A 25,316-nucleotide genomic window follows, 5' to 3' on the forward strand; every position below is an offset into this window, starting at 1 on the left:
GCAGGGCGGTTATAAAGGACTTGGCAGAGGAGAACCATGCAGAAGAACTCAGCCAGTTGTTGTGAGTACAGGTGCCAGTGGGGAGCTCCGGAGGGTCACCCGTGGGGTCGGGGAGTTCTGCGGCGAGACACAGAAGGACTGGGATACGACCCCCAAGTACTGGCCCCCCACCTGCTGCACCACCACCATCTCCAGCAAAGCACCCAGCCCAGGGTGCCCGGACCCTTCTCAGGAGCAGCAGGTACATGCCAGTCCTTTTTAACATCTTGTGGTGTGTACTTTGCTGCTTCCCTCACTCTCAGATGCGGACGAGATCACCACCATACTCGCGCGTCTGACTGGGTCAGCGTGGGGCTGCGGCGTAGCCTTGTGGCAACGAGGAGAGACAGACAGAATGGGTTACAGGTACTTCCTGTAGCTACTGTAGGAGGAGTTCGATCGGCCATGGATCGAACCCTACCCCACACCCAGAACCAGTCGGGATCCAGTGCAGGAAGACCCCACGGTTTGGGACGCAGCACTGGCGGGTGGCCAGAGGGTCACGCTTCCTGTGATCCTGGCTGCACCTCCTGAGGAGGTCCCGGAGAGTCCAGAGAGGGATCCAGGGACGTGCAGCGGGAGGGGTTGTAAGTGCCAAGAATGAATCACCCAGGGGTGCAGTAAATGGTTGCCGGAGGATCTGTGACCACCTCCCTGCGCGTGGCAAGGAGGAACGCAAGAAGCGTCAAAGGGGACATGCGGAGACAGGGCCCCACGTACCCAGAAGGTTCGGCTCTAACTTTTTTGTGCAGGTTGGAGGGACCGAGGCCGCCATGCAGGATGACATCTGGGATATAAGGAGCTTCTGAGCAGCCATTTGGGGCTGCAACATTTTATGTTGAACCTGTTACTTGCCTTATGTCTATTTTCGGTTCCTGGCAATCGGCACAGCTGCAGGTTAGTTTGTTCTCCCTTTGTTTCCACTGTTTTTGGCCCTCGCACAGTTCTTTTGTGTTTTAATAAATAAATGTTTCTCAGTATGTCCCGCCTCTGCAATGAGCAACAAGTTACTAACAAGCATTGGTCATTCTTGGTACCCGGCTTTTGCCTCCATTCTTTCTCAATGCGGACAATCGGCAAATAAAAGGCTCACATGTTATATTTCTGTACATCTTTGTCATGTTTTTGTCAGTATGATAAATTCAGTAAATTAGAGATTAATGGAATATCTAAGGGCTTTTTAATTTTCCTTTAGTGACTTGCTTATACTTGCAAATTCAATACTTGTTGACACCTCGATTCAACTATTGTGAATGAATTTCTAGGCACTGACATCTCCTTTCTCAAAAATAGATTTAGCTGCTTGTTCTTTTGAGAAAAGAACACATCTTTCTGACTCCTTGTCTTCAAACGTCTAGAGCCTCATTCACAATGTACACGTGCAGCAAACATCGCCTTTCATTTCTAGCTGAGAATACTTTTTATAGCTGCCATAGGCAAAGGGCTCTGTAATTAGTGAAATTATGACGGAAAGGGCCCATTGTCCTGCAAATCGCTCCACTCAACAGCAAGAGTAGTGCAGATGTAGTAAAAAAAACTGTTTCAGTTCTACAACCATGAGCTCAGCTCTCCTACTAGGGTAGCAATGTCTACACGTGACTAAGGCCATTTGCCACGTGCACAGATAAATGCAGCATCAAAACAAATCACTGAGCAGCTATTTCAAAGAATATTAATCATACACAAGCGCCTAAAATATTTGATCAATTTCAGAATTTATGAATAAATGGCTCCTAAAACAGACTTGATCTGAGTCATAAATGAACGCACACATCATCATGATGAATCCTTTAAATTAAAGCGGTTTAATTTAAGTTGTCATTTTCAAATCAAGACACATTACACATCTATTAAAATGATCTACATAGCTTCTACAGAAACAAATAAAATGCCAAACCATTTAAATCAATACAGTTCCTTCTTCTGAAAAAGTTCAAAAGGTTCCAATTACAAGTGTCATTATGAAAGAAAAGAACTGCAGACAATTCAGGATGGAATTTCAATTGATTTCTAGAATTTAGAAAGACATTTGTGAGATTGGGGGCAGTGTTTTATGAGGACAACACAGTTTTGGGTTTGTGGACTGACACAAGTTCACAGTTCACCCCCTTTTGCTTATTCTGATCCCCACTACCCTTTAACCAGAAATGTGACTGTGTCATTTCCAGGTTCTGACTTTCAATCCACTAGGTCTCTAAAATCAGGACAACTTTTGTAAAAAAGCAGAATTGTTTTTTTAATGTGACATTAATTTCTCTAGATCTTTGAAAGAGATAAAGATATATAGGTATTTTTTCTGCCATGTGCCTATGGTTACTGAATTAAGTGCTGAGGATGAACCCTGTGAGGACAAAGCTATTGTAAATTTATCAGTGATCAGTGGTAGCAGCCATTCTGGACTGGGCTGCTGGGAATTATAATAGATGCTTTGAGTTGGACCATTCAGAATAAAAGGCTTGGCTAGATTCACCTCTTTGAGTTCACATTCTAGCCACATTCAAGACATTTTCTTTATTTTTGCCCCTCACTCTGGACATATTTGGTATGAATTCTGTCTTTCTGATACCGGTGATCACACCTTATCCAGTTATTTGATTACCAAATACAGATTTGATGATGAAGTCCATCGAGTGGTTAATGGATTGAGTACTTGAGATATTTATTTTTGTGTGTACTTGGTTAATGTCATTTGACAATAATTAAGAAACTGAAGACAGGAGAAGTACATTCATCCCAGGAAAACGTCTCCATAATGACCACCCTTCTCTGACAAACTGGAGGAGGACTGGTCCACCTGGTCAGGAAAGTGCACGCCCACACAGGCATTCACAGCCTCCCTCAGATCAGAAGGAAGTGACCTCATCTTTCTCTCATTCTCCACCAGGGCGTCTTGGTTCATCTGTAACAATCCAAGGACGGAACAGTAGAAGAAAAGTGCTATTAATTAAAGACAATCCTTCAACAACTTTATTTTTCGAGCCTTTGTGTGTTCCTGTAGACTAATTAAAGACATGCAGATAATATTTATTAACCGTGTCTATATGTTTTAACATTGAATAAAAATATAATCAGGAAGAATACATAATTCCGCTTCTAAACTCTGTATAGCCGATATTATTACACATTGAATATAAATGACAGATATGTCTTGGATATGTGGCTATGCAGTTTAGAGATGGATGGGGTTTGACATGAGCTCCACAAGGTGACATGCAACAGTAGAAGAGATTCTACCCAAAAAAAATTCTACACCCCTAAAAAACTATGCACTGGTGTAAAGTCTCTTTTTTCCCCTGACATTCAAGTTACAAAATGGAATTTGGTTATTTGCGCTTTCTGGTTTCAGCATAGGCCAAAATGTGATTCTCCTCCTTAATCAGAAAAATGGTAATTTGGACTTCATTCCAAAATGTTATGGATTATGGAACCTTAAATACATCATCCAGATGGTCACATGAACAATTGCGGAATGGTGCTTTTCAGATAAATATACAGTATTCACTGTTTTATTATATGGTAGATATATAATATAAACTTACAGGCTGTATCTGTAACATTATTTGCATAATTATCTGCCTGGAAGCATGTAAATGTAAATATATGGTCTGAGGAAATTAAAAAGTCGTACACATCATGTGACCAATTTTGAGGAGGTTTAGAGAAAACTGCGTGTTCACCTTGTGAACAAGAGTGTTGAACTCTTCAAGGGTTGCTGCTTGCTTCTTCCGCAGCATTTCCTCTGCAGAACTACCATTGTCTTCAGCCTGTGAGAGAGTGTAGTAGGTAAGTGGGTATGTAAGAGTGTGTATGTGTGTGGGTGGATGTGTGGGTGGCTGAAGCTTAGTTCTCAAAACATTAATCATTTGAGCACCACACTGGACATGTGATATAATTATGTTTGTTGCTCATCTAAGATTAATTGAGAAGAAATTCTGATTTGTTCTCGTTATTGCTATCACCTCCCAGAATTCAAACGTGGATAAAGAGAAAACAGAGGGACAGAGGACGTGGACGCTGTGACCTTTGAGAAAAGCCTTGGCTTTTTAAGAGTGCTTATTTGACACTGCAGTAAGAAGAAAAAAACAGAAAGATGTCTAATGGACAGTCTGGTGCTACAGATACACTCAGGCTGAATTCTGATGAGCAAATATGTGAGAGAACAGCAGTGAGCACTGAGTCATCACACACACACACACATACAGACACACACACACGTCAGCTCATTGCATCCTCAGATCCGCGAAACGCTGCGATTTTTCTCCTTGGTCGCATCAATCACTGTGGTATGGATCAATGTGGTATGGATCAATGATTTTTACAGTAAGCCGTGTTTGCATGCACTGTGTGTGTGGGTGTGTGTCCCTCAGTATAATTAAGACCACTGCTATTTTTCTCTTTCACAGGTTCTACAGTTCATCTCAACACATTGTGCTGGATCGGCCTGATCTTCTTACCACTTTGTTTTCCTGGGCAGCCTCCTCAGCCTGGTCACAGGTCATGCTCTTCTGCAGTCTACTGTAGCAGAGAAGAAAAAAACAGCCCATGACATAATTTGGATTATAATTTATGACAATAACAGCCTGCATCCCCAGGCTCAGTAAGATACTCCAGGGGTTAGATTGACTGAATACTTCCTCAGTGTATTTCCTAATGCACTCTTCAGATTCAATGACTGTCGAAGTCTTTCAGGTCCATTTTCAAACAATAACATATGGTATTCACTTAGGACAAATTAACAAGGTACGAAAAGACAAAATAATTTTGTCACACTGACAGTCTGTTTATCATATGTTATGCCATTAGGGGTGGTCTAACACAGGGGTGGTAGTAGCCTAGTGAGTAACACTCTTGCCTATGAACCAGAATAATACAAAGTCACAGATTCAAATCCCACTAACTACCATTTTGTTCCTGAGCAAGACGTTTTACTGTAGCTACTGGTTGTAAGTCGCTGTGGATAAGGATGTCAGATAAATTCCGCATATATAAAATGTAAATACATGGTGCTCATTGGGAGTGGTAAACATGTAACAAGGGGGCAGTAAGCTTTATAGGAATCTCCCATCTAACAACACTAAAAACCAAAACAGGATGTGACTTTTTTTATGCAAAACATGTGCAAATGAAAAATGCCCTAAAATGCCATTTTTTTCCTTAGTCATGATCTAACCGTCAAAACGTTTGCACACACCTACTCATTTATGGGTCTTGCATTTATTAGATTATAGATCAAAACTGAATACAAAGGAATATGAAATAATTATGCAATAAACAAAATAATTATTTTGGCCTCTATATTAGTGTCCATAACTGCTACAGAGTGGGTGCATCCAGAGTTTTGACTGGTAGTACATTCATCCCAGGAAAAGTCTGAATATATGGAATGAAACTTGAATATATGGAATGAAACTTTGAATATATGGAATGAAACTTGAATATATGGAATGAAAGTCTGAATATATGGAATGAAAGTCTGAATATATGGAATGAAAGTCTGAATATATGGAATGAAATCTGACGTCACCAAGACGTTGGCGCCATTTTGAGAATGTTAATTTGCTAAACAGGTGAATTGTTCCTCACCACGAGTGAGGCTGAACTAAACCCAGTGGCAGCAGTTTTAAACAGCGACGACATAATAAACACTCTGGCTAATGCTTGCAGTAACACTGCTAATAAATCTACCAGCATTCAGCAGAGAGATTTATTCAATGTTTCACCGTGGAAGACCTAATGCAGCGACAGTAGCTGCTTATTCATCAAGAATCCACACTGACCGAAGCTTCCCACCGCCATTCCTACCTACAACCTCCGTCCATTAATACGGAAACGGAGGTAAGTAAACGGGGAGGAATTACAGGACAAACTAACTTCAGCATTTTAAATCCGATATACCAGCGCTGCCTGATCCCAGCGCGCCATGCAATGTTTAGATTCAGGCTGCACACACAAATTTTATTCTATTCTATACATTAATGTAATCTGCACTTTTTAAAGTTAGCAGAACCTTTGTGTCTTAATTGTGGCTGTTTGTGCTCTATAGTGAGTTGAGTTTATGATGAACCCGGTGTAGCTGGTGAAATTCCGCTGGTACAGATTTTACTCGTTAAAACGGCACCGGAGACACTCGCACGGGCAGCGACGAGTGTAAAACAGAAGAGAATAAACTTTGTGTGTGCAGCCTGGTATATCGGATTTAAAATGCTGAAGTTAGTTTCCGTATTTAAAGACGGAGGTTTAATGTAGGAATGGCGGTGGGAAGCTCGCCTGATGTGGAAATATTGAAAAATCTCTTCATCAGTAGTCCTAAGCTGAGTGTTGGTAGAATTATTAGCGGTGTTACTGCATGACGTCAGAATTCATTCCATATGTTCAAACTTTCATTCCATATGTTCAAACTTTCATTCCATATATTCAGACTTCATTCCATATATTCAGACTTTCATTCCACACACACACACACACATAATATATTATATATATTATATATATTATATTATTTCAAAAACTGTTCAAATCACCATACATTTTAGACCATGCCACGGCAATATATATATATATATATATATATATATATATATATATATATTGCCGTGGCATGGTCTAAAATGTATGGTGATTTGAACAGTTTTTGAAACAAGTTACTGTAATTCTAAAGTTGGAGACCAGACTAGATAATTACTTGTAGTGGCATCATCAAAGGTTTTTCTATACTGGTTTTTACACTTAGTATATGAATGTGAACTACGTTTTAATCACATCCTGTCTAGGCTATTGCAACACCTTATATTAAGGGTTGGCTTAGTTGTCTTCAACTTCAAAGGCATGACAATCTCATCCCAGCTCATATGTCTTTGCACTGGCTTCCTTTTAAGATCCAATTCAAAATGTTATTTCTAAATTGTTGAACCACCATGGTCTAGTTAGAGCACTGAGGACAACATCTACCAAATAATAACATCTGATTCTGCACATTCCAACTTTCACAGTAGGTGACAGAACCTAAACCATGTTACGCTTTGCCTCTTCATATCAGAGCTGCACAGAACAGTTTTAAGTGGGGTGACAAGACATCCTCTATTCCCCTGACATGTCTTCTTTTTGAGACCTGAAGATTGCATGCGAATGGGTTTTTAGAATTGTCCGGAATGGAAACATTTTAGAATGGAAACATTCATCATGTCACGGCATCCTACATGCCTATTCACTTTCATTGCACCAGCTAGCACCAACACAGTGGCGGTTTTTGACATGGGTGACATGGGTGTGGTGGGGGTGGCATCATGGGAATCGGCAATATTTTTTTTTGCGCACCGCCCATACTGCACTGACATCATGATTGCATAGCTACCAATTGGTTTTCTCTTCCCCGTTTGCAGGGAGTAAGGGCGCCCTCATTTTGCGATGTGCACCTGCTGCTTTGAGGGGTGGCAGGAGATTCTCTGACTGGCTGGAGTGGCATCTAATAACCAGCTCACAAAGTAAACCACAACGCTGAAGTAGATTTTTATTTGAGTTGTCAGTTCTACCTTAAACACTGCTCAGCAGGCTGCAATACCCGTATTGTAGGTGGTACAGTTCCTAGGACAGCCAGCAAATCTGTTTCAGAAATGAAGAACCTTTTAAATCTGAATATGGCGATGATCTCTGTGCCCACTCAAAACTCTGAACTATCATAAATGGTATCAAGTGTTAACTCTCACATGGGTTCTGGGGCTCTGAAAACTCACTTGTTTTGGGTAAAATAGGATGTATAGAAATAGTATCAACTAATACCTTTCTGTACCAAAACATTTTTCACTGTAAAATTAACCTGGGAACTGCTCATGTGCACATTTATGATGAATATGGTTATTTCCATGTAAAATAAATTGTATTGCAGCCTGCAATATTTAAGTAAGGCAATTCAAGTAAGGAGCTGAGAATAAGGAGCGCCCTTGTGTACTCTACGTTCTGTCACACCAATTTATGCTTGACGTGAATGTGAGGTCCTCAGTGTGCCTGCTTACTGCTGCTGCTGGCCTGAAGTCTCACACCTGTCTAAAGGGGAGGGGGGCAGGGTGCTTCCAAATAAAGCACATTTCATTCATTCATATTATTGTCAATCCAAGCTCATTACATCACAATTAATTTTTCCTGGGTATGTGAAATCACAAAAAATACAAACCGAAACGTGTCAATTCATATACATTGGGGTGATCCTATCACAGGGGCAGTGGTGGCCTAGCAACTGAGCAAAGCACCGTCCCCACACACAGCTCCCCGGGTGCTGGTAATGGCTGCCCACTGCTCACTCAGGGTGATGGGTTAAATGCAGAGGACAAATTTCACTGTGTGCACCGTGTGCTGTGCTGCTGTGTATCACATGTGACAATCACTTCACTTTATGTTTGGAGGATGGATGTTGATACTGGAGTGGAAAAATTCACACCAATTGAAGATAGACAAGAAAAAGTCAAAGGCATGTATATGTTTATCTGGTTAAATTCAGTATGGTTCAGACAAAAGATTTTACAATAAAATATGTTAATACATAATTCTTAATATGTTTTATGTTTCTCTGTGTGTGCCGTGGGGTGGGGGGGTGCCAAAGGAGGTGTTCACTCAGGGCACCAAACAGGCTAGGACCGTCCCTGCTCACCCAAGTGGACTTTTCAAACCAGCTGATCAAGGTAAAGGCTGAAGATGTTTGATTAATAATAACAGCAGCACCTTAAATAACATAAGTGATTACAGGGAGTTTAAGGACACCCAACCAGAAGCACCCCCCTCCCGTCCCCAGAAACTGCCAACATAAATTAGTCTGTCACCAGTCTGGAAGCCCTGAGGGCACATTGGGTGATAAAATGTTGATCTCCATGCTGTCACCTCACCTGCCCTTCTCGGAGCACAGTCGTTTCGAATCTGCTTTCTTCTTCATCTCTTTGCTCTCACTGTGCAGGAGGGGAGAAGAGGGGTGGAAAAAAACTGTTATTACAGAATGTCACTGATACTACACGTTATCTGCATTGGCCTTTCTGTGCTAAAACTGAAAGTGCATCTCAAGATAAATCACTGCACTGCTGCTGGAGTCCACACGGCTCTTGTGTCCTCACCTGTAAAAGGCATGCAGAACCTTACAAAAACACACACACCCATAGGCAACCTTTTCGCGTTTCAGTGTTAGTCTGTTAGTAACAACGTTGTTATTCTAGTAAGTAGTAGTTGACTGGTTAGTAGTTGTTAAGAGTTGTGTGATAAATCAATGTCACTAATAAATCCAGTTTTGTTCTTTAAGACAATTGTTTAAAATCAGGTAACCTTATTTGAAATAATGTTGTTGTAGCCTAATAGGTTACACACTCGCCCATGAAACAGAATACTGAGTTGCTCCAGAGAGACTGTCTCTGAAACTACTGATTTTAAGTCAGTCTGAATTAGGGTGTTAGAGTTCTCTGCTCTCTGCTAAAATGCTCTGCCTCTTCTGAGACAGTCTTAATACATGCAGTGCACAAGTTGGCTGAAGAGGTCATCTTGAAAACTGACCATGTCTCATTTGCAAAGAAATGTCTGTGAAGTCAGATTTTGATATGGCAGTGGCCCATTTTCGAATGTCCACCCTATCAACTTTCAATGGTACATTCGGTGCCTGCCAGGATCCCGGACCCTGCCTCACGTTACCCCTCAGAAGCCCCTGGTTGGGTGTTTTCAATAATCAAGAACGGAATTTGGAAGATCAAAGACAATTGGATACCGTCGTAGTTCTGATTGTAGTTCCAACTGACCCGGCCTTATTATTCCCATGACCCGCCAGGCAGCGTGGCATCATGCTTTGGGTTCCGGGGGGAGTATGGTTGCAAAGCTGAAACTTTGCTGAACAATTGATGGAAGGGCACCACCAGGAGTGGTGGTGTCATCTGCATTTAATCCATCACTTTATTAAGCATTGGGCAGACATGAATGGCACCCAGGGAGAGGTGTGTGGGGACAGAACCTAGATCAAGGGGAGCTAGAGGTTGGGAGGACGGTGATGAGTTCCAGTGATACGTATGACCAAAGGCAATGGGGGCATGGCAAGGGCAAGAAGGGCCTTGAGGTCGGTAATTCTCAATCCTGAGAGAGAAGTATACATACATGCATACATACACAAAAACACAGTTACAAAATGATTCACACACCCTCTCACACATAGCTAAGTGTGCAGTAACACCCACACCCTGCTATTCAATGCAGCTGTAGATGCTCAGCGTCCAGCAGTGTGACAAGGTGACTCATCTTTCACTGCTGGGTTGTTCTTTGATCATAAAGGTCAAGTGTGCACTAATGCACATGCTTCAAGTGCTTATTTTCATTCAAGTTCTTCTACCTTTACATGTTTTCTCTTGAGGAAAGTTATGAGAACGAAAGAAGGGTTGTCTGTGTGTTTTGTATTTAAATCTGAGTGTAGTCAAAATAGTGAAATGATTGGGGGGAAATTTTTATTATACTTCTTATACTTAGAAAAATCTTGTTGAATATATTTGTATGCTAGTACAGTACGTATCTGTGTATGTATTATGTGCATACATGAGTATCCATATAATGTTTGCTAATGCATGTGTTAAATTAGTTTCTTTGTGTCCGTAATGTTTATTGGTTTGTATTTATAAGGTGTATGTGTACGTCCATATGTGTAAAGGGGTGTTGGTGTGTGAGAGTTTGTGTGAAGACCCACCTGAGCAGGGCTTTGATTTCACCGCTGTGTCTCTCATTGGCCAGCTCCAGCAACTTGGCCAAGCACTTGCAGAAAAGAAACAGAATGCAGGAAACAGGAAGTCACACAGACACGTAGTACAGCAAAGGAACACAGCAGGTGCTCACAACAAGACTTCACAGTGATTCAGACCTTTTCAGCAGCCACACAGGAGCTTTCCCTTCCAACACAAAATCTTCAAAGAATGTTTATTATTAAAATTAAATTTATCATAATTAAAATCTCAACAGTTCCAGGAACATTTTCCCTTAATGCTATAGTAATGCCCTAGAGCATAAAATTAGGTAAAATGAGTGTTTTGTGACATCAGGTCAGCTCATGCGGGGGATATGACCCTAAAACCCTCTCGGCAGATCAAATGATTAGAACCCCCCTCAGACAATTGAGCAGTACCTGACTGCTAATGGAGAAACTGAACAACTAATAGATGATTCAATCATAGGCAGAAATGAGTTCCCTTGCCTGGAACACTCATGAATTGCCCTTGATCACTCACCGCAGTGGTTATGTGTAGAGAGACTTTGTCCTACTTTAAATGCAGCAGCAGCCTTTTGTGGGTTTATGGGCCATATTGTATTGTGTGGAATATGAATAGTAGAGTGAATGTGAAAATGTACTTGAGCTACTGAATAAATGGACATAAAAAATTACACATGGTTATATAATTAGGTACTATAAAGAATTTAGAGAAATGTGTTGCCAGGAGAAAATAAGATGAGGGACAAAATGCATACACTGGTGAATGTTATGTCATTCTGCTTTATCACATAATTCTATTGGTACAATGTGACATGATAAGCTACTGCTTGAAGAGTGCTTATTTAGCAAGCACCCAATCAGCTTGATCAGAGCTATTTCATCCTTAATGAAGAATTGCGCACCAGCAGAAGAATGTAGGTGGATTAGTGAAAGTGGCTGTCATTGTGATGTACAGCACAGAGCACACAATGAACTGTGCCCTTTGTACTTGTGAACTGTGGGCACCCATGAATGGCACCCTGGGGGCATTGTGTGGGGACAGTACCTCAGCTTTTGATGCGATCAAATTCAAGACCTCCTGTTTACGAGGCCGCTAGACTACAATTTACTTATATAATTTACAAAAAGTACATTCTTTTTTGGCCTGTGTTCCCTGTTTCATATAAATGTCCTCTGTGCTACATATTTCACAAATAGAGGAGAATAATGACCCAGATGTTTGGATTAACCTCCTCAACATTTATCATTACATTCATTCTTAATACCATCATGCAGTGCTGATTGCACAAGGGGTGGAGTGGTGATGGGATTTGCTCCACACTAATACCTCGGTGGCATGTTGGTCCTTCTTCTTCCTCAGTTGCTGGTACTGCTCAATCCACTGACTTCTGAGCTCAGCCTGCATCTTCCCTTTCAGCTCCACCACACGGTCACTCTTAGGCCCAGTCTCCACTGGCACTCCACCAGCCCTGTACACAGACAGTAAAAGATCAGAGGGCTCTGGATTTGGAGTGTGTTGTACAAAAAAAACCATTTAAAACACTTAAACATTTTACACTTATAATGCAAACAAATGGTTCACAGGGGCATAAGTGAATATGAGGCAGCTTTAGAACCCACATCATATAACTTAATTACTTTCCAATCCAAGGAAAGGAATATTTTCACCAAAATTAAGATATTCATTTCATGTTTATATCAAACATTATACATTTATGAGCTAAAACTACACTGGTAATGATGACAACCGCAAAATATTTTTATGCTGGGTGTGTGGCCTGTGATTCCTGTGAAACCTGTTTCCTTGAAAGATGAAACACCCATAGACTAAGAATGTCTAGGGACAGAGGTAAATTAGAGGCAAATTACTCTTTCTTTTTCAGGGAATTCTTCTTTTTCAGGGCTTTAAACAGGTCGCTGTATTTTTGCGTAAGCTCCTCATTTTTCTTCTGATATTTCTTCTCCACCTCTTTCAAATCTTTTTCTTGCCTCTTGATGACCTTCTGGTAGCTTTTCTGTTGTATCAGCTCCTCTGTGGTGACGGTCAAAGAATCTGGGAACAGAGGTGGGAGCCTTCATTGGTTTTATCAACGCCCGAACAATCACCAAGCAATGTCATTATGATATAATCAATTATGCCCTGCAGTGCATCGATGCAGTGTGGAGTTGGCCATACCTGAGGAATTGCTATCAGCCTCTGACACAGTAACAGTGACCTCATCCTGTTCATCAGTGGAGCTCGGCTCGGCTGCTGAAGTAGAATTCTCATCCATGTGCTTTTTAGCATCTTCTTCATGACTCTCATATACATCCTGTGTTTCTGGTGCAGTTGGAGCCTCAGTGGTTGGAATCTCCTCTGAGCCAGCAGGGATGGTGGTGGTCTCCGAGTCATCTGAAATCTGCTCATCAGCTGCTGGTTTAGGAGTTTCAGCAGCACTCTCAGGCTCTGGGATAGGCTGGGGATCCGCTTCCCCGTTAACTGTGCCTGGAGGTAGATCAGAGACCTCTGGAACAGCAGTCTCAGTGGCAGGAGTTTCTTCAAAAGAGTCACCATCACCATCCACTGGACCAACAGGATCTGGACAATCAATAAAAAAAGTTGAATTTAATTTAATTGCTGTGCAGCAGGATTACAAGAAAAGGTCCATGCCTGATAAATGTGTAACGAATGTGTCCTCATTACCTGGAGGAGGTTCAGGGGGTTCTGATGCCTTTCCTCCTGCAGGCTCTGTTGGGGTTGTGATTGGCAGCTCGTAAGGGCTTACATATGTGGAGGACTGTAGAAAATGCCGGGGCAATATAACAATAGGTTATTAAAAAGCCAATTAAAATATTACAAATAGGACATGCTATGTTGTCATGTACCTCTGATGGTTTCGATGGTTTGTCTGAAAACTTCACAGGATTGAATAAGGCATCTGTGAAGTCTAAATGAAATGAGATTCAGAATATTAAGTTCTGTTACCAAACTGGGCCCTGTGAATTTATAAAACTGTTCTGTTAAATGTAGAGGGCATACTAACAGAAGCAGAAAAAGAAATAAAAGAAACCATTTTTTTTTACCAGCGAAAGCTGCCGGAATATAGTCCTTCACCTCAATGTAGACAAAGAGAGCTGGGAGAGTTAGGGGCACATTGCTCTCACTGCGCAAACAGATATGATGGAATCCTGCCAGTTGTGAAGGCCACACAGATAATTAAAATTAACAATGTGTCAGCAAACATAAACAACAGCAATTAAGACAGAATTTTCTGAGCATTAACAGAAAAGTCAAGGCAGGGTCATCGGGTTTAACAGAAAGAGCAGAGTAGTTTTATAACTGCACACATATAGGCACCCGATTGGATGGCATCAATGGGAATGATGCGGTGCCCAATGAACTTCCCCCCCTCTTCATACACCAAAATCCTCAAGGAGGCCATCTCTGGCAACAGGATCTGATACAGTGAAAATAGTGAAATATATCAAAGATGTGGCTTCACATGCATTTGTATGTAAAGAATTCTGCTGTCCAATCAGTTAAATGCATTAAAATTTATCTTTACAAATTTCAGAATCTATGATCATAATCCAAAGTCAAAGATATTTTATAGGGTTACAAGCCTTCTCAAAAACAAATGGCTCCTCGTTCCACACAGGATTGATGGCATTGGGCGTAGCTGAAAGCTTGGTCCGGTACTTCCTTTTGGGATCTCCTGGCAGCCCAATGATCTCCACCTCAACCCCAGTCTTCACACTCTTCTCGGATAAGAACTGGCCTGAGTAGATCTGTAGTAACAGAGTGCGAATCACATTGTCATTGTCAACACCATAACCTTTAAAGGTCCTCTAAGTATGATGTTAAAGACAAAGTTAAGAAAAGGTCTACTGGGTAATTTTCTTGAACAGATCAAAGTTGCAATAGAAAGGAGCCTCTGTTCACTTTTGAAACATTCAGAACGCTGATTCAATCAGTAGACCTACTGAAACACAATCAGTTTAAATCCTTAATTCTGGCCATAACAGAAAGGTGTCAGAAAATACAGTGTAGCTGCAAGGGATATACACAATATAAAATAAGAGATTTATTTATGTTGCAGCTGATCATGTACATTGAACTGAACACATCACACAGCACCAATTATTTTGTTACTAAACACAGAACTATGAATAAAGATAGCAATTAACTACAAATTCACACACTAAAAAAAAAAAAAAAAAACAGTGACACATGTCACTGGCCATAGACCATGTTTACCCAAGAGAGCAACAGCTCTGGAAATAATCTATTCTGCAAAAAGCAACATGCAATAATTTGGGATTTCAGTGTACAGGAGAAAGAAGCCACATATTGTTGCCTGAAACGCTTCCAGATTTTCACACAAGCAGCGAAATATTATAATTTATACTCAGTTTGTTGAGTAAAATGATCCAGTATTGCATATCTGTAAGTGGTTAAACTGTTTGAATTATCTATAAATTTGAAGGTGACCGTTAGGTGTGAGTAGGTGCCATATGATATTATAATAATTTATTAAAATTTAGTCATCAAAAATACTGCAAATGAAAAGCCTACATGCCTTGATAGACAGAGTATTGGCCACAATGGTATCGATTCTGTCCGTGTACGGATCAAACTTTTTGTCATTTCGTCGGAGAAGGTCATGCTTAAGCAGGTAGCCTGTCCTTCCATTGAACTCAAACAGAGCCATGTTCAGCTGCATGGGGAAATCTGCAGGGTCAAATATATCAAGAACAAAATCTCAATGTCATAAGGAGTTTTACTTCATATCATGACATTCCCCCCAAGCCGATGAGGACACAGAGATATTCATGTGATGATTGAAGTTGACATGAGTGTGCTTTGTGAAAATCCATCTCTGTGTCCTCATCTGCTTGGAATGTCATGATATATATATATATATACACACACACACACACACACACACACATACATATGTGTGTGTGTGTATATATATGTGTGTGTGTGTGTGTGTGTGTGTGTGTGTGTGTATATATATATATATATATATATTTATATATAAGGACTGTCTATCATCTGAGCAAGACTGACCCCTATTGGCTAACGTCTGCCCGTAATCCTTCTCTACATTTCAATCAGTTTGAAACTAAGGCTGGAAATCACTTTATTATCAAAAACAAATCTGTGCATCCAGCAAAGTAACAGATGGGGTGAAAATTTGCAACAGATGTTCCAGTATTAAACATGAGTAATATAATACCATTATTAATAAAAATGGAAAACTGACAAAGAACATCTCACCCATCGTCTGGTAGTTTAGCGCCACCATCTGGCAGCCTGCATACCAGAATGGCTGTGGGCTGTAGTTGGAAGAGTCCATTCTTGTCCCCTTAGGGTAAATTCTACTCATCTGTCGTTTATTGTATCTGGAGCATTTGGTATAGGAGCAGTGCAAACACATGGTCAAATGATATAACTTACATAACACAACAGGGCAATATGAAATCTGAATTATATGTTCCACCTCAAAAATTAAGATTTGATCATTATATTTGGGTGCTCGTGCCAGCAGAGGGCTAGTTCGGCTCTTTTGAAAGGGGGAAGATTTGTTTGGTCCCTCTTTATAACTGCTGGCACGAAGGTAAGAAGAGAATTTTTCTTAAGATATATTTTACACAGAGAAATCTAAGAGAAAGGTGCTGTTAAGTGGATTTAAAAGGATACTCTACAAATTCCACAGCAGTCTTGGTGATGAGACTCTCTCCCTTGGTTTCCACAAAAGAGGAAATAACGTAGCTCTTGTTTTTCTCTGGATGTTGAAAATGACACTTAAGTTAAATATATGTACATCATTATGGATTTACAGTTTTGCTGAAAACATAAAATGTTTCAGTAGATTACATGTCAGTTGTGGTTTGTTAGAAACTGCACAAACACACTTAGTTTTTCCCATCAATCCATTTAACTCACTTTTGGCATTGTCAAAGGAGACAAATTTATTTGGCTGTATATAGTTGACAAGGGCAGACATCTCTTCAAATGCAGTGACTTCCTGTCCAGCTGTACCCTGGGAAAGAGTTAAGGAGGAAGTGTTTGCAGGAGGACAAGGTATTTAATTGTGTTTTTTTTGTGTAAGATGAAGGGAGGTTTGCACCTCATCTGAGTTCTTCATTTTCTCCTCATCCTGTTCTTCATGCTCCTCCTGCTCCTCGTGATCTTCTTGAACCTCCCCCTCTATCATTTATAACAGAACAAAAATCACAGATGACATGACAGCAGTATAAGATACAAAAAATGAAAACTTCTGAAACTAGGCAGTGACTGGCTGCATCAGATTCCACCTTGGCCCTCTGGGTTAGCACCACCACTGTTACTGAGGTCTGCTGCTGTAGTGCCTGCAGGGTTCTGTGGCTGCTCTGGACCCTGGGCTTTCTTTGCTTTAGGCGCCGCTGAATTTCCTTTCTTATTCTTGATCAGAATCTTTCCCATGAGCTCAGACGGGCTTGGAATCTGCTGGCCTGCCTTTAGCTATAAAATACATGCAGGCATGCAGATATATTACATTTGGAATTATTACAAGTACAAATTACAAATGGACATTACAAATTAGAGGTTTAATAAAAATAGATGAAACAGTGTAACATTTCTTTATTAAACAGAAGGAGGAACGAGACACAAAAAAAGAGTTTTTGTAACCCAGAACCTGTGATGCAGCAGTACAAATACCTCCACATTTACTATGCAGCGAGAGAGAGAGAAAGAAAGAAAGAGCTTTGCAGAATGGCAGCATTGCAGCATGAACGTCAAGAAAGGTAAGAAAAGAGGGTAAGTGTAGAACTGTTTATACTACATATGTAAATTTAGTCATGCAGCTCACCGGGTATTTCTCGAGAGGGTCAATAAGCAGAGCATCCCCAAATATTGTTCTGCAGTAGTTGGCCATTTTCTCCTGCTGCTTCACCCTGGAAAATTTACATTTTTAATTAATAATTTTGTCTGCATGACGTGAAGCAGAATTTTTACAGGATTCTTTGGAAGTAGAAACCAAATCAGCATGCCTCCAGTTTCAGTGGATTTTTTTTTAATTTGACTCCAGTTGGCCACAGTGCCAGAACTTTTTTAAATGGACTGGGGCCAACTAGAACCAGGAATAAATCACAGCCCTCTGATCTCCCACACAGGTTGTATAATAAAGTGCTTGAAGGCAGAACATATGAACACATATTTTTCTGCTATTAATTGTATAGCTACTATACAACAGCAGTACCATAAGAATATTAGAAAACAGTTATTATTACATTCTAATCAGAATTTTGAAATTATTGCTGTTTTAAGAATTCACTCCAATACTGAATTAAGTGAACAAAAGATGGTTTGTTCCTTACGTATCCACATGGTTCTCAAAAGACAGAATGACTGGGTATTGTGAGGTTTTGAAGGCGCTCTCAGAAATGGCTTCTATCACGTCCTGTCAAAGAGAAAAGCTTTCCTTACCCGTGAGTCCTTGGGATGACCCAGAGCAAGATACATTGCACATCCACACATTAATATGTCTGGAACTGATAGATGGTCATAATTTACTTTTTATTGCAGCACTCAAGTTTTGCTAGTCTGATGCAAGATTTAGATTTTGCTCTCGCTTTTACTTAAATGGTTACTGTGGGGTGTCCTAATTGTGCCTAAAAGGCCACCTGTTCATTGTAAAGAGAGGGCTGGCAGCTCCAGACACTGAGCAGCACGTTAGCCAGTTGCAGCATCTTTGCATTAGCAGACTTTGATCTTCTCTGACACCTGGCTTGCAGACCCATTGCTAAATGTAAGGCAGGGCTGGCCAGATTCTAAACACATTCATAGAGCAAGCTAGCCATTTAGAGCAGAGTAGCTAAATGGAGCCAAACGGGTTCCACTAGTAACTGGGAGAAGGGGAAAACCTCATCCAACTCTGAATGAGAGTTATTAGAAATAATCCTACCACAGGGTGCAACTCCTCTTATTAGATTACTCACACAAACCTTTAAGGAAAACTGTGAATAAAATGCCAGCATTGCAACAAAGTGATTGGCAGTTTCTGCAGTCGACCTTTTAACGCCCTTTGATTTGCTTTGTATTGATGAGATGACTCATCTGCCATCAGAGCAGCTTCCTAGGTCACACCTTGAAGAGGATCTCAGTTGTCATGGTAAAGCCGTGGGTGATGATTGGCTCCTCATCTGGGGGTTTGCCCTTCCAGCAGTCAAGCTCCAGACAGCGGCAGCCAGAAAGCAGGCACTGCCGGTACATCTCTGGAGAGGAGGGGCCTGAGAACTGGCCCGCTGGAAGTACACGATGACAGCAAAATAATCACAGCATCAGACACTGAAGACCCAGTTCCACATCTGTCAGCCCTGAAAGGCAGATGTTTTACTAACTGCCCGACCAGAATATGTGACTTAACATTGATGTGACTTATTTTTAAACTCAGATTTTAGAAATGTTAATGTTGGAGCTGCACAGATAAAATGGTGTGCTGGTCATAACTACACAGCTTCTTCTCTTTCATTTTCTGTCATGGGTTGGAGTGGGCAGAGTGTGGGTGGATGGTATAACCAAAAACATAAGTTGAAATGAAAATTAAGCATCTTGTGATTCCCTGCCTCTCTAAAAGCACAATTCTGTATGTGAATGTCTATGTTTGTCAAGTGAACATCTGAAAAGTACATAAGAAACAATTGTGAATATTCAGTTACAGGCATTATTCACATTTTACGAGCCTTCTGAAAGGCTCATAAGTTTATATAAAGATGTGTGTATGCAGCCCAACCTGTGAGGTAAGTGTTATGTGAAGATTTGATGTAATAGTGGGGCAGGGGTTGGGTCATTTCCTGACACTGAGCCAGTCGGTCCAGAATGATCACAGATGTCTGGGGTCCCATCAGATACTGCATCAGACCTTCTGGTGATATTTGTCCTATACACAGACAGCATCAGCCTTTTACATTGAAATCATCATACCAAAAGTCTGCAGTGTTATATGTATTCAAATATTTCTATCTCTTACCAACCAATATTCTACAAATATGCATAATAATTAATAGTAACTGAGTAGTCTTTAAACTTGTTCATAATGTACATGTTCTCCAAATATTGATCAAATGCTCAAGTTACCACCTTCTCTTAGGGCACTCACCCCTGCTGACGTTGGCTGAGAGGGGTTCGTACTTCTCAATGATGGCTTTGACCTGCTCTATCCGAAGGGGAGGGTACAGCTCCTCATTGAGGCGAGAGTCCCGCTGCTTCTCATTCAGGAACTTGACCAGGGTCTCCTTTGTCATGATGGGCTTGGCCTTGGCTGAACTACAGATGGAAGGAGAAACACTGTATCGGCAAAACAGCCTACTGCAGTTCCATGAGGTCCTGGCTCTAAACTGTATATTACATTTGCCCACCCCAGTAATGTAAAAGGTGATAGGTGAGAAAGTAGCTGATTGCATTTGCATGAAAATCTTATTTCCTTGGGAAAGAAACTTGTGCAGCTACTCACTATGATGTGAAGATCTCATAAATCTCAGGTCTTGGACAGAAGTGCATGAGAAACTCCTTAAATTTAGCCTCAGTCAGGACATCTGCTTTAATGCTGTCAAACTGGAGAAACACACAGGAACACAGGCATTCCCATCAGCTCAGCAAATCATTTTTATACCTGTTACCCTCCTCTCTGCCCAGAGATGCTATGATTGTAGAGGATTCTGTGCTGCCCTGGCTGCTGTGCAGACGTGCAATGCCACTCCTTCACCTTTCCTTTGGGGAGTCCTGCAGCACTTAACGCATTATCAATCCTCTTCTTGTCAGCAGGAAACATCTTATAGAAACTGAGTCACGAAGAGAAAAAAACACAATTAAAAACACATCCAGATAATCAGATTATGTGCTTGCAAAGGCTCAATTGCAAAGGGTCTGACGGTGGTTATTCTCAGGGTATTGCTCAGTCTCTCACTTTTTGACGGGAATCTTGCCATCTTTGTTCGTTTGGAGACAAATGCGAACATATCTGCAAAACAAGTGGAATTAAAGAAATTAAACAAGGGCATTGCTCTTTCTATCACCATGTAGCATCTCTTGATATAATTAGCCATGCATTATATGGCTGGTGTCCAGTGTTGGGCACAAAAGTAATAAGTTATAGTTATTAGTTACTACTTTCAAAAATTATTGAGTTAGTAACTGAGTTATTATAAGAGTAATTAGATACCAGAATAATAACTTAAAATGTTGAAAGTTGTTAAAATGTGGATGGTGTGCCTCTGTCTCCCCATCTTTGTTATTGGAGCTCACGTTAGCCGCACCTAGGTTTGGCTGATATCAACTTCCTTGTTCTTGGCCACTATTTTTGATTAATTGTGAGATGATGAGAGGAGCTTGAAGGTATGAATTGATTGTTACTGACATAGATAAAGACCACCTCTGTCTCTGGTTTTGCTTTTATCATGAAGTTTAACTCAACCTTAGCCAGTCACTTATGTGGTTGTCTCGCCAAAAAAAACAAAAAACGCTTTGATGCTCCTGTGGCTGGTCAGATGAAAACATCTTATTGATGGCAGAAATTGGTTAGATTACCCATTACTGAAAATGTACTTTTTTTCAGTAACGTCATTATTGTAACGCCATTATTCCATTGCTTGTGTCACTCACATTTTGTCCAGGAAGACTTGTCTGCAGGCATTAGCTCTAAGGGGGTTATAGACGATGGCAAGGATGTCAGCCGCCCAGTTCTGCTCCGAACAACCAACACAATCACTCACAGAGTTAGACACAGAAATGAAGAAGCAAGGCCTGACGTCATAAGGCCATTATAACTGTGTATTAAAAAAGTCAGAAATTCATAAAACTCAATTGCTAAAACTCACACAGACCAAGATGACTGCACTTCATAAGTGTGCAGCAGACCTTCATGTGTGAAAGCTGGGGATAATTATGAGGTTTGAAAATAGAGGGGCTCTTAATAAACCAGACAGAGCCTTAATTAAAATGCTCTCTAGTCTCTGTAGGCACACTTATAAGATCCAATCCAGAAATAAAATGGAGACACTGAAAGTTCTTCTGAACCACACATTATGACTGTATTCACTCAGAACATCTGACCTGTGACACTTTCTCCTTCTGAGCGAAAAAGTTGTGATAAGTCAGGGTCACCATGTCAGAGCCGGACACAACGGTCAGAGCTTTTGCTAGATGGTTGCTGTCCGGGAAATCCATGTTGAGTACGTTTCGAACCTTAGGATGCTGTTGACAGAGGTTTTGAAATTAGGATGAATATTCAGTATCCACCGTAAAATAATAAATAATAATATTTTATTAAAAATTTATATTTTTGAATTCTTTTAGATCAGTCACTGTTCTCACTCACCACAGTCAACTGTAGCAGAAAGATTACATGTTAGAATTAATCCCACAAGGCATTGATAGCTTCTGCTTTCCATAAGCCAGACATGTTTTATGCACCCTGTCTAAACATGCAAATTGGCCTTAAAGGCCATGCAAAATTCAGACGCAGCCAACAGACAGTCTCAGGTCAGCTGCAGCATACGGCCGGGGCCATGTTAAACATCTGGATAGATCTTTATACTCTCATGTTTACTTCATGCTCTGTCTGGAAATAAAGCCAATGTGTATCTCTGAAGTGGACCCAGTATGAAAATTATCTATGAAGACAGCTAAAAGCAGGAACAACATTGGAAGACATTTAAACTGCCGTGATTTATTAGGTGTGTAATCAACGATCTGCCAGAGAGATCATATGGTTGCGATTGAGAGTAATTTGTGTGAGTGTGTGTCTGTGTGTGTGTGTGTGTGTGTGTGTGTGTGTGTGATTGCTGAATTTATTCCCAGTGTTTTGCAAGGCAAATACACTCAAATTCAATTCAGTGCAATGCAATGCATTTGAGTAAGGCTATTCAATCACTGGTGTTCAAGCACTGTGTTACTTTAACTAATGGGAAAGAGCTATCTCTGAAGAAGCTCAGCAATCAATGTTTGCTGTTAAAGGACATTTGTGTCACTTACTTTTGGGAGTTTGGCATATTTCCCTGATCTTGTATCTCTAATGGTAGCAACATCCAGGAAATGTGTTTCCTGCAGGAAATATGTCAGGTAAATCCAGATATGCCCAATTACAGATAGTTATACCAAAATAAGGATAGGATATTTAATACACACACAAAAATGGCTCCAAATAGCTCTAACACATCTTATTCAACTAACCAGCTAATTGCCAGGCCTCTAATTCACTGAATCAGGTGCACTGGAGGATGGAAAACACTAAGATGTGATTCAGCCCTCCAGGGATGTTGTCTGAGATGACTGTCCTGGAAACTGGGTGAAGCTCCCTGAAGAGTTGTGTTGCTTATTTGGCTCACTTTGTATCACATCTAAGCTTAAATAGGTGATGGCCTCATTAGGTGCAATCATAATGCTGCTACTTCTCATGTGCAATTGACTCAGGTCCTATAGTGACAATATGGTCATCACACTGCTACTGTTGTGTTATAAGCCTAACACACCGGTTTTCTGACACATTAGGCTTTATCACATCTGAACTCAGAGTTCATATACCATGTACAGTAGGTTTGAGCTCCGTGGAGAAAATCACTGCATCATGCTCTAGCAGGGATTTAACAAAGCTCTTAGAGGGTATATAACGCAGCACTGTCAAATACCTACACCTACATCCACTGTGATCAATTCATTGCTCTGAGTCGGAGAACGTAGAGACATAGATTGAATTGTATACCAGGCCTCTATATCCATCAGTGTTCATAAGCTGAGTTTTAAAACAATGATTTTTCACCTTGCTCTGATTGGTCCAGTAGAGATAAAAGCCCTTGGGGTCCATCTTCATGGTGACAGGTCCAGTACGCACAGAGTCCTATTGGTTATGTTTAACAGAGCAAAATAAAATGAAATGTTCAGCAAGCATAATGATCAAATCCCTATATTTTTACTAGCATACAGAATAAAACGGGCAGAGTAAGGACATAATTTTTTGATGGATACTCACTTCTTTCCACATTGTGAACCTGTCCCCTTTGACTAAATAATCTTTGACCTCTGGCTCCTGCAGGGTATAGCGTTTCTTGATCATTTTGGCAGTTCTCGTGTTGCAGCAGCAGAACCCGAACTTGGCGTACTTTAAATACCTACACCAACATCTCTTGCACCTTCTGCTACCACTGTCTCTTCTCCTCAGAAAGAACAGACAGCCAAAGTTGCCTGCTGGAGTGGCTACCTCAGAATATGCCTTGCAAATGAGGGCAATGAAAAGAATGAGAAAAGGGCTTGGCTAGTGCCTTCAGTGCAGGAAACACATTTTAATGTTGCAATCAGCATTTTTAGGTTTTCTTCTTAAACTTGACTTAAGTTTGCTAGCAGATATAAATCGAACACATGTTATTAAGTTCAGGAGGCTACATTCTTTCCACAATGAAAATGTTTGGTCTTAAAAACGTTATAAATATTCACCCATAAAAAAACATACATACTAACATCTTCCTGATGTGGTCTCATCAACAATAATTAAAAAAATGTATACATGATTTTGCTGATCATGATTGTAATTTAAGCTGAATCACGTCCTGTGCGCGTTGCCCAGTGTAATTTGCATAATATTCAAATATTTACAAGCCATGACACAACATGAAATATGATGAATGAATGAGAATTCAAAGATACGCACCTTTACATGTGTCACTTGGCACCTGCAGAGCACCATTTCAGTCATCTGATTTAATTTGTTGTTTATTTATTAAATTAGCTCACATTCTAATTAGTATATGCTAACATGGACCAAGTCTATGAGGAAGGCATGAACCTATTCATGCGCATCCAGAAATGTTTTTTATCTCAAACTTGTACATGCAATAACCCATAAATTCAGTTTATTGGACATGATTTGGAAAGACACATCCCTTTATATATAATGTCCCACAGTTGACACAGTTTCCTCCATCATGGAAGGACAGTCTGGATGCCTGGCCAGACTGAGTGATCAAGGTAGACCTGTATGGTAGAGAGGGCATACGAAAGGCAAAAATTACAAAAGGCACTTGAAGGACTCGTAGACCATGAGAAGCAAAAATTCTCTGGTCTGTCAGGAATAAGGAATGTAACATTTAAAAATATGAAAAAAGGGAAGCACCATGAATCCATTCCGGATGCACTGTATATCTCACCATGCAGCATGGGATTCTAGTCCCCTCAAGGCAATTACTGTTAATGGATGGCAGTTAATGGATGGGGTGGGCTAGTTAATTCAGAGCACAACAAAGAATTAGGATTTCTATGCATTAGGTTTAACCCATTTCTACACTGCCATTTATACGGTGATGTGAAAAAGGATTTTTTATATAAATAGTAAATAAATATTAGTCACACCCAGGCCTAATGTGACTAACATGTAAAAAAGTTAGAAATATGAAATTAATGTGGAACAATGCACATAAAGCAGAAGTCCAATTTAACCCGGACATTGTTAAGCTGATTGCAGTTATTTGAATAGGAGGCTTATTTAGCACTTCAGGAGAATGTTAAGAGAGGCAAACATACCTTCAAGGATTTCAGCAAGACATTTTT

At 40.5% G+C, this 25,316-nt stretch overlaps 1 protein-coding gene across 6 annotated transcripts; it reads right to left on the minus strand.

The window, feature by feature from the left end:
- Positions 1-1,825: 1,825 nt before the first annotated feature.
- plcb2 (phospholipase C, beta 2) lies at positions 1,826-24,427 on the minus strand. Of its 6 annotated transcripts, none has more exons than XM_028977624.1 (34): positions 23,889-24,427; positions 23,746-23,802; positions 23,536-23,613; positions 22,752-22,820; positions 22,096-22,104; positions 21,831-21,971; positions 21,381-21,460; positions 20,686-20,739; positions 20,485-20,560; positions 20,233-20,333; positions 19,879-20,045; positions 19,513-19,659; positions 18,867-19,024; positions 18,098-18,180; positions 17,590-17,674; positions 17,054-17,240; positions 16,867-16,946; positions 16,683-16,779; positions 16,437-16,521; positions 16,014-16,138; positions 15,310-15,461; positions 14,354-14,518; positions 14,088-14,187; positions 13,814-13,918; positions 13,616-13,677; positions 13,434-13,527; positions 12,927-13,328; positions 12,620-12,803; positions 12,078-12,219; positions 10,733-10,797; positions 8,913-8,972; positions 4,494-4,554; positions 3,717-3,803; positions 1,826-2,938 (listed from the first exon to the last, which is right to left on the minus strand). In XM_028977624.1, the coding sequence occupies exons 2-34, from the start codon at positions 23,755-23,757 to the stop codon at positions 2,768-2,770; spliced, it is 3,684 nt and encodes a 1,227-aa protein (XP_028833457.1). In that variant the 5' UTR covers positions 23,758-23,802; positions 23,889-24,427; the 3' UTR covers positions 1,826-2,767. The 6 variants fall into 6 exon arrangements, with proteins under 6 accessions (XP_028833457.1, XP_028833465.1, XP_028833440.1 ...); XM_028977632.1 differs by having other exon boundaries at positions 23,876-24,427; XM_028977607.1 differs by having other exon boundaries at positions 4,494-4,551; positions 23,746-24,427.
- Between the last annotated feature and the right edge of the window lie 889 nt (positions 24,428-25,316).

Source organism: Denticeps clupeoides, chromosome 1, assembly GCF_900700375.1.
Source record: "Denticeps clupeoides chromosome 1, fDenClu1.1, whole genome shotgun sequence".
Classification (NCBI taxonomy): Eukaryota; Metazoa; Chordata; class Actinopteri; order Clupeiformes; family Denticipitidae; genus Denticeps; species Denticeps clupeoides.

Bases quoted from the DNA above. Each gene is read 5' to 3' on its own strand.
- plcb2 (XM_028977597.1), bottom strand. From the start codon at position 23,829: ATGATCAAGAAACGCTATACCCTGCAGGAGCCAGAGGTCAAAGATTAT. The intron at 19,660-19,878 runs GTGAGTGCCCTA...GTCTGTGTATAG, and splicing joins CTCAGCCAACGTCAGCAGGG to GACAAATATCACCAGAAGGT. The intron at 10,798-12,077 runs GTATTAGTGTGG...CTTTTCTGCAAG, and splicing joins AGGACCAACATGCCACCGAG to TGCTTGGCCAAGTTGCTGGA.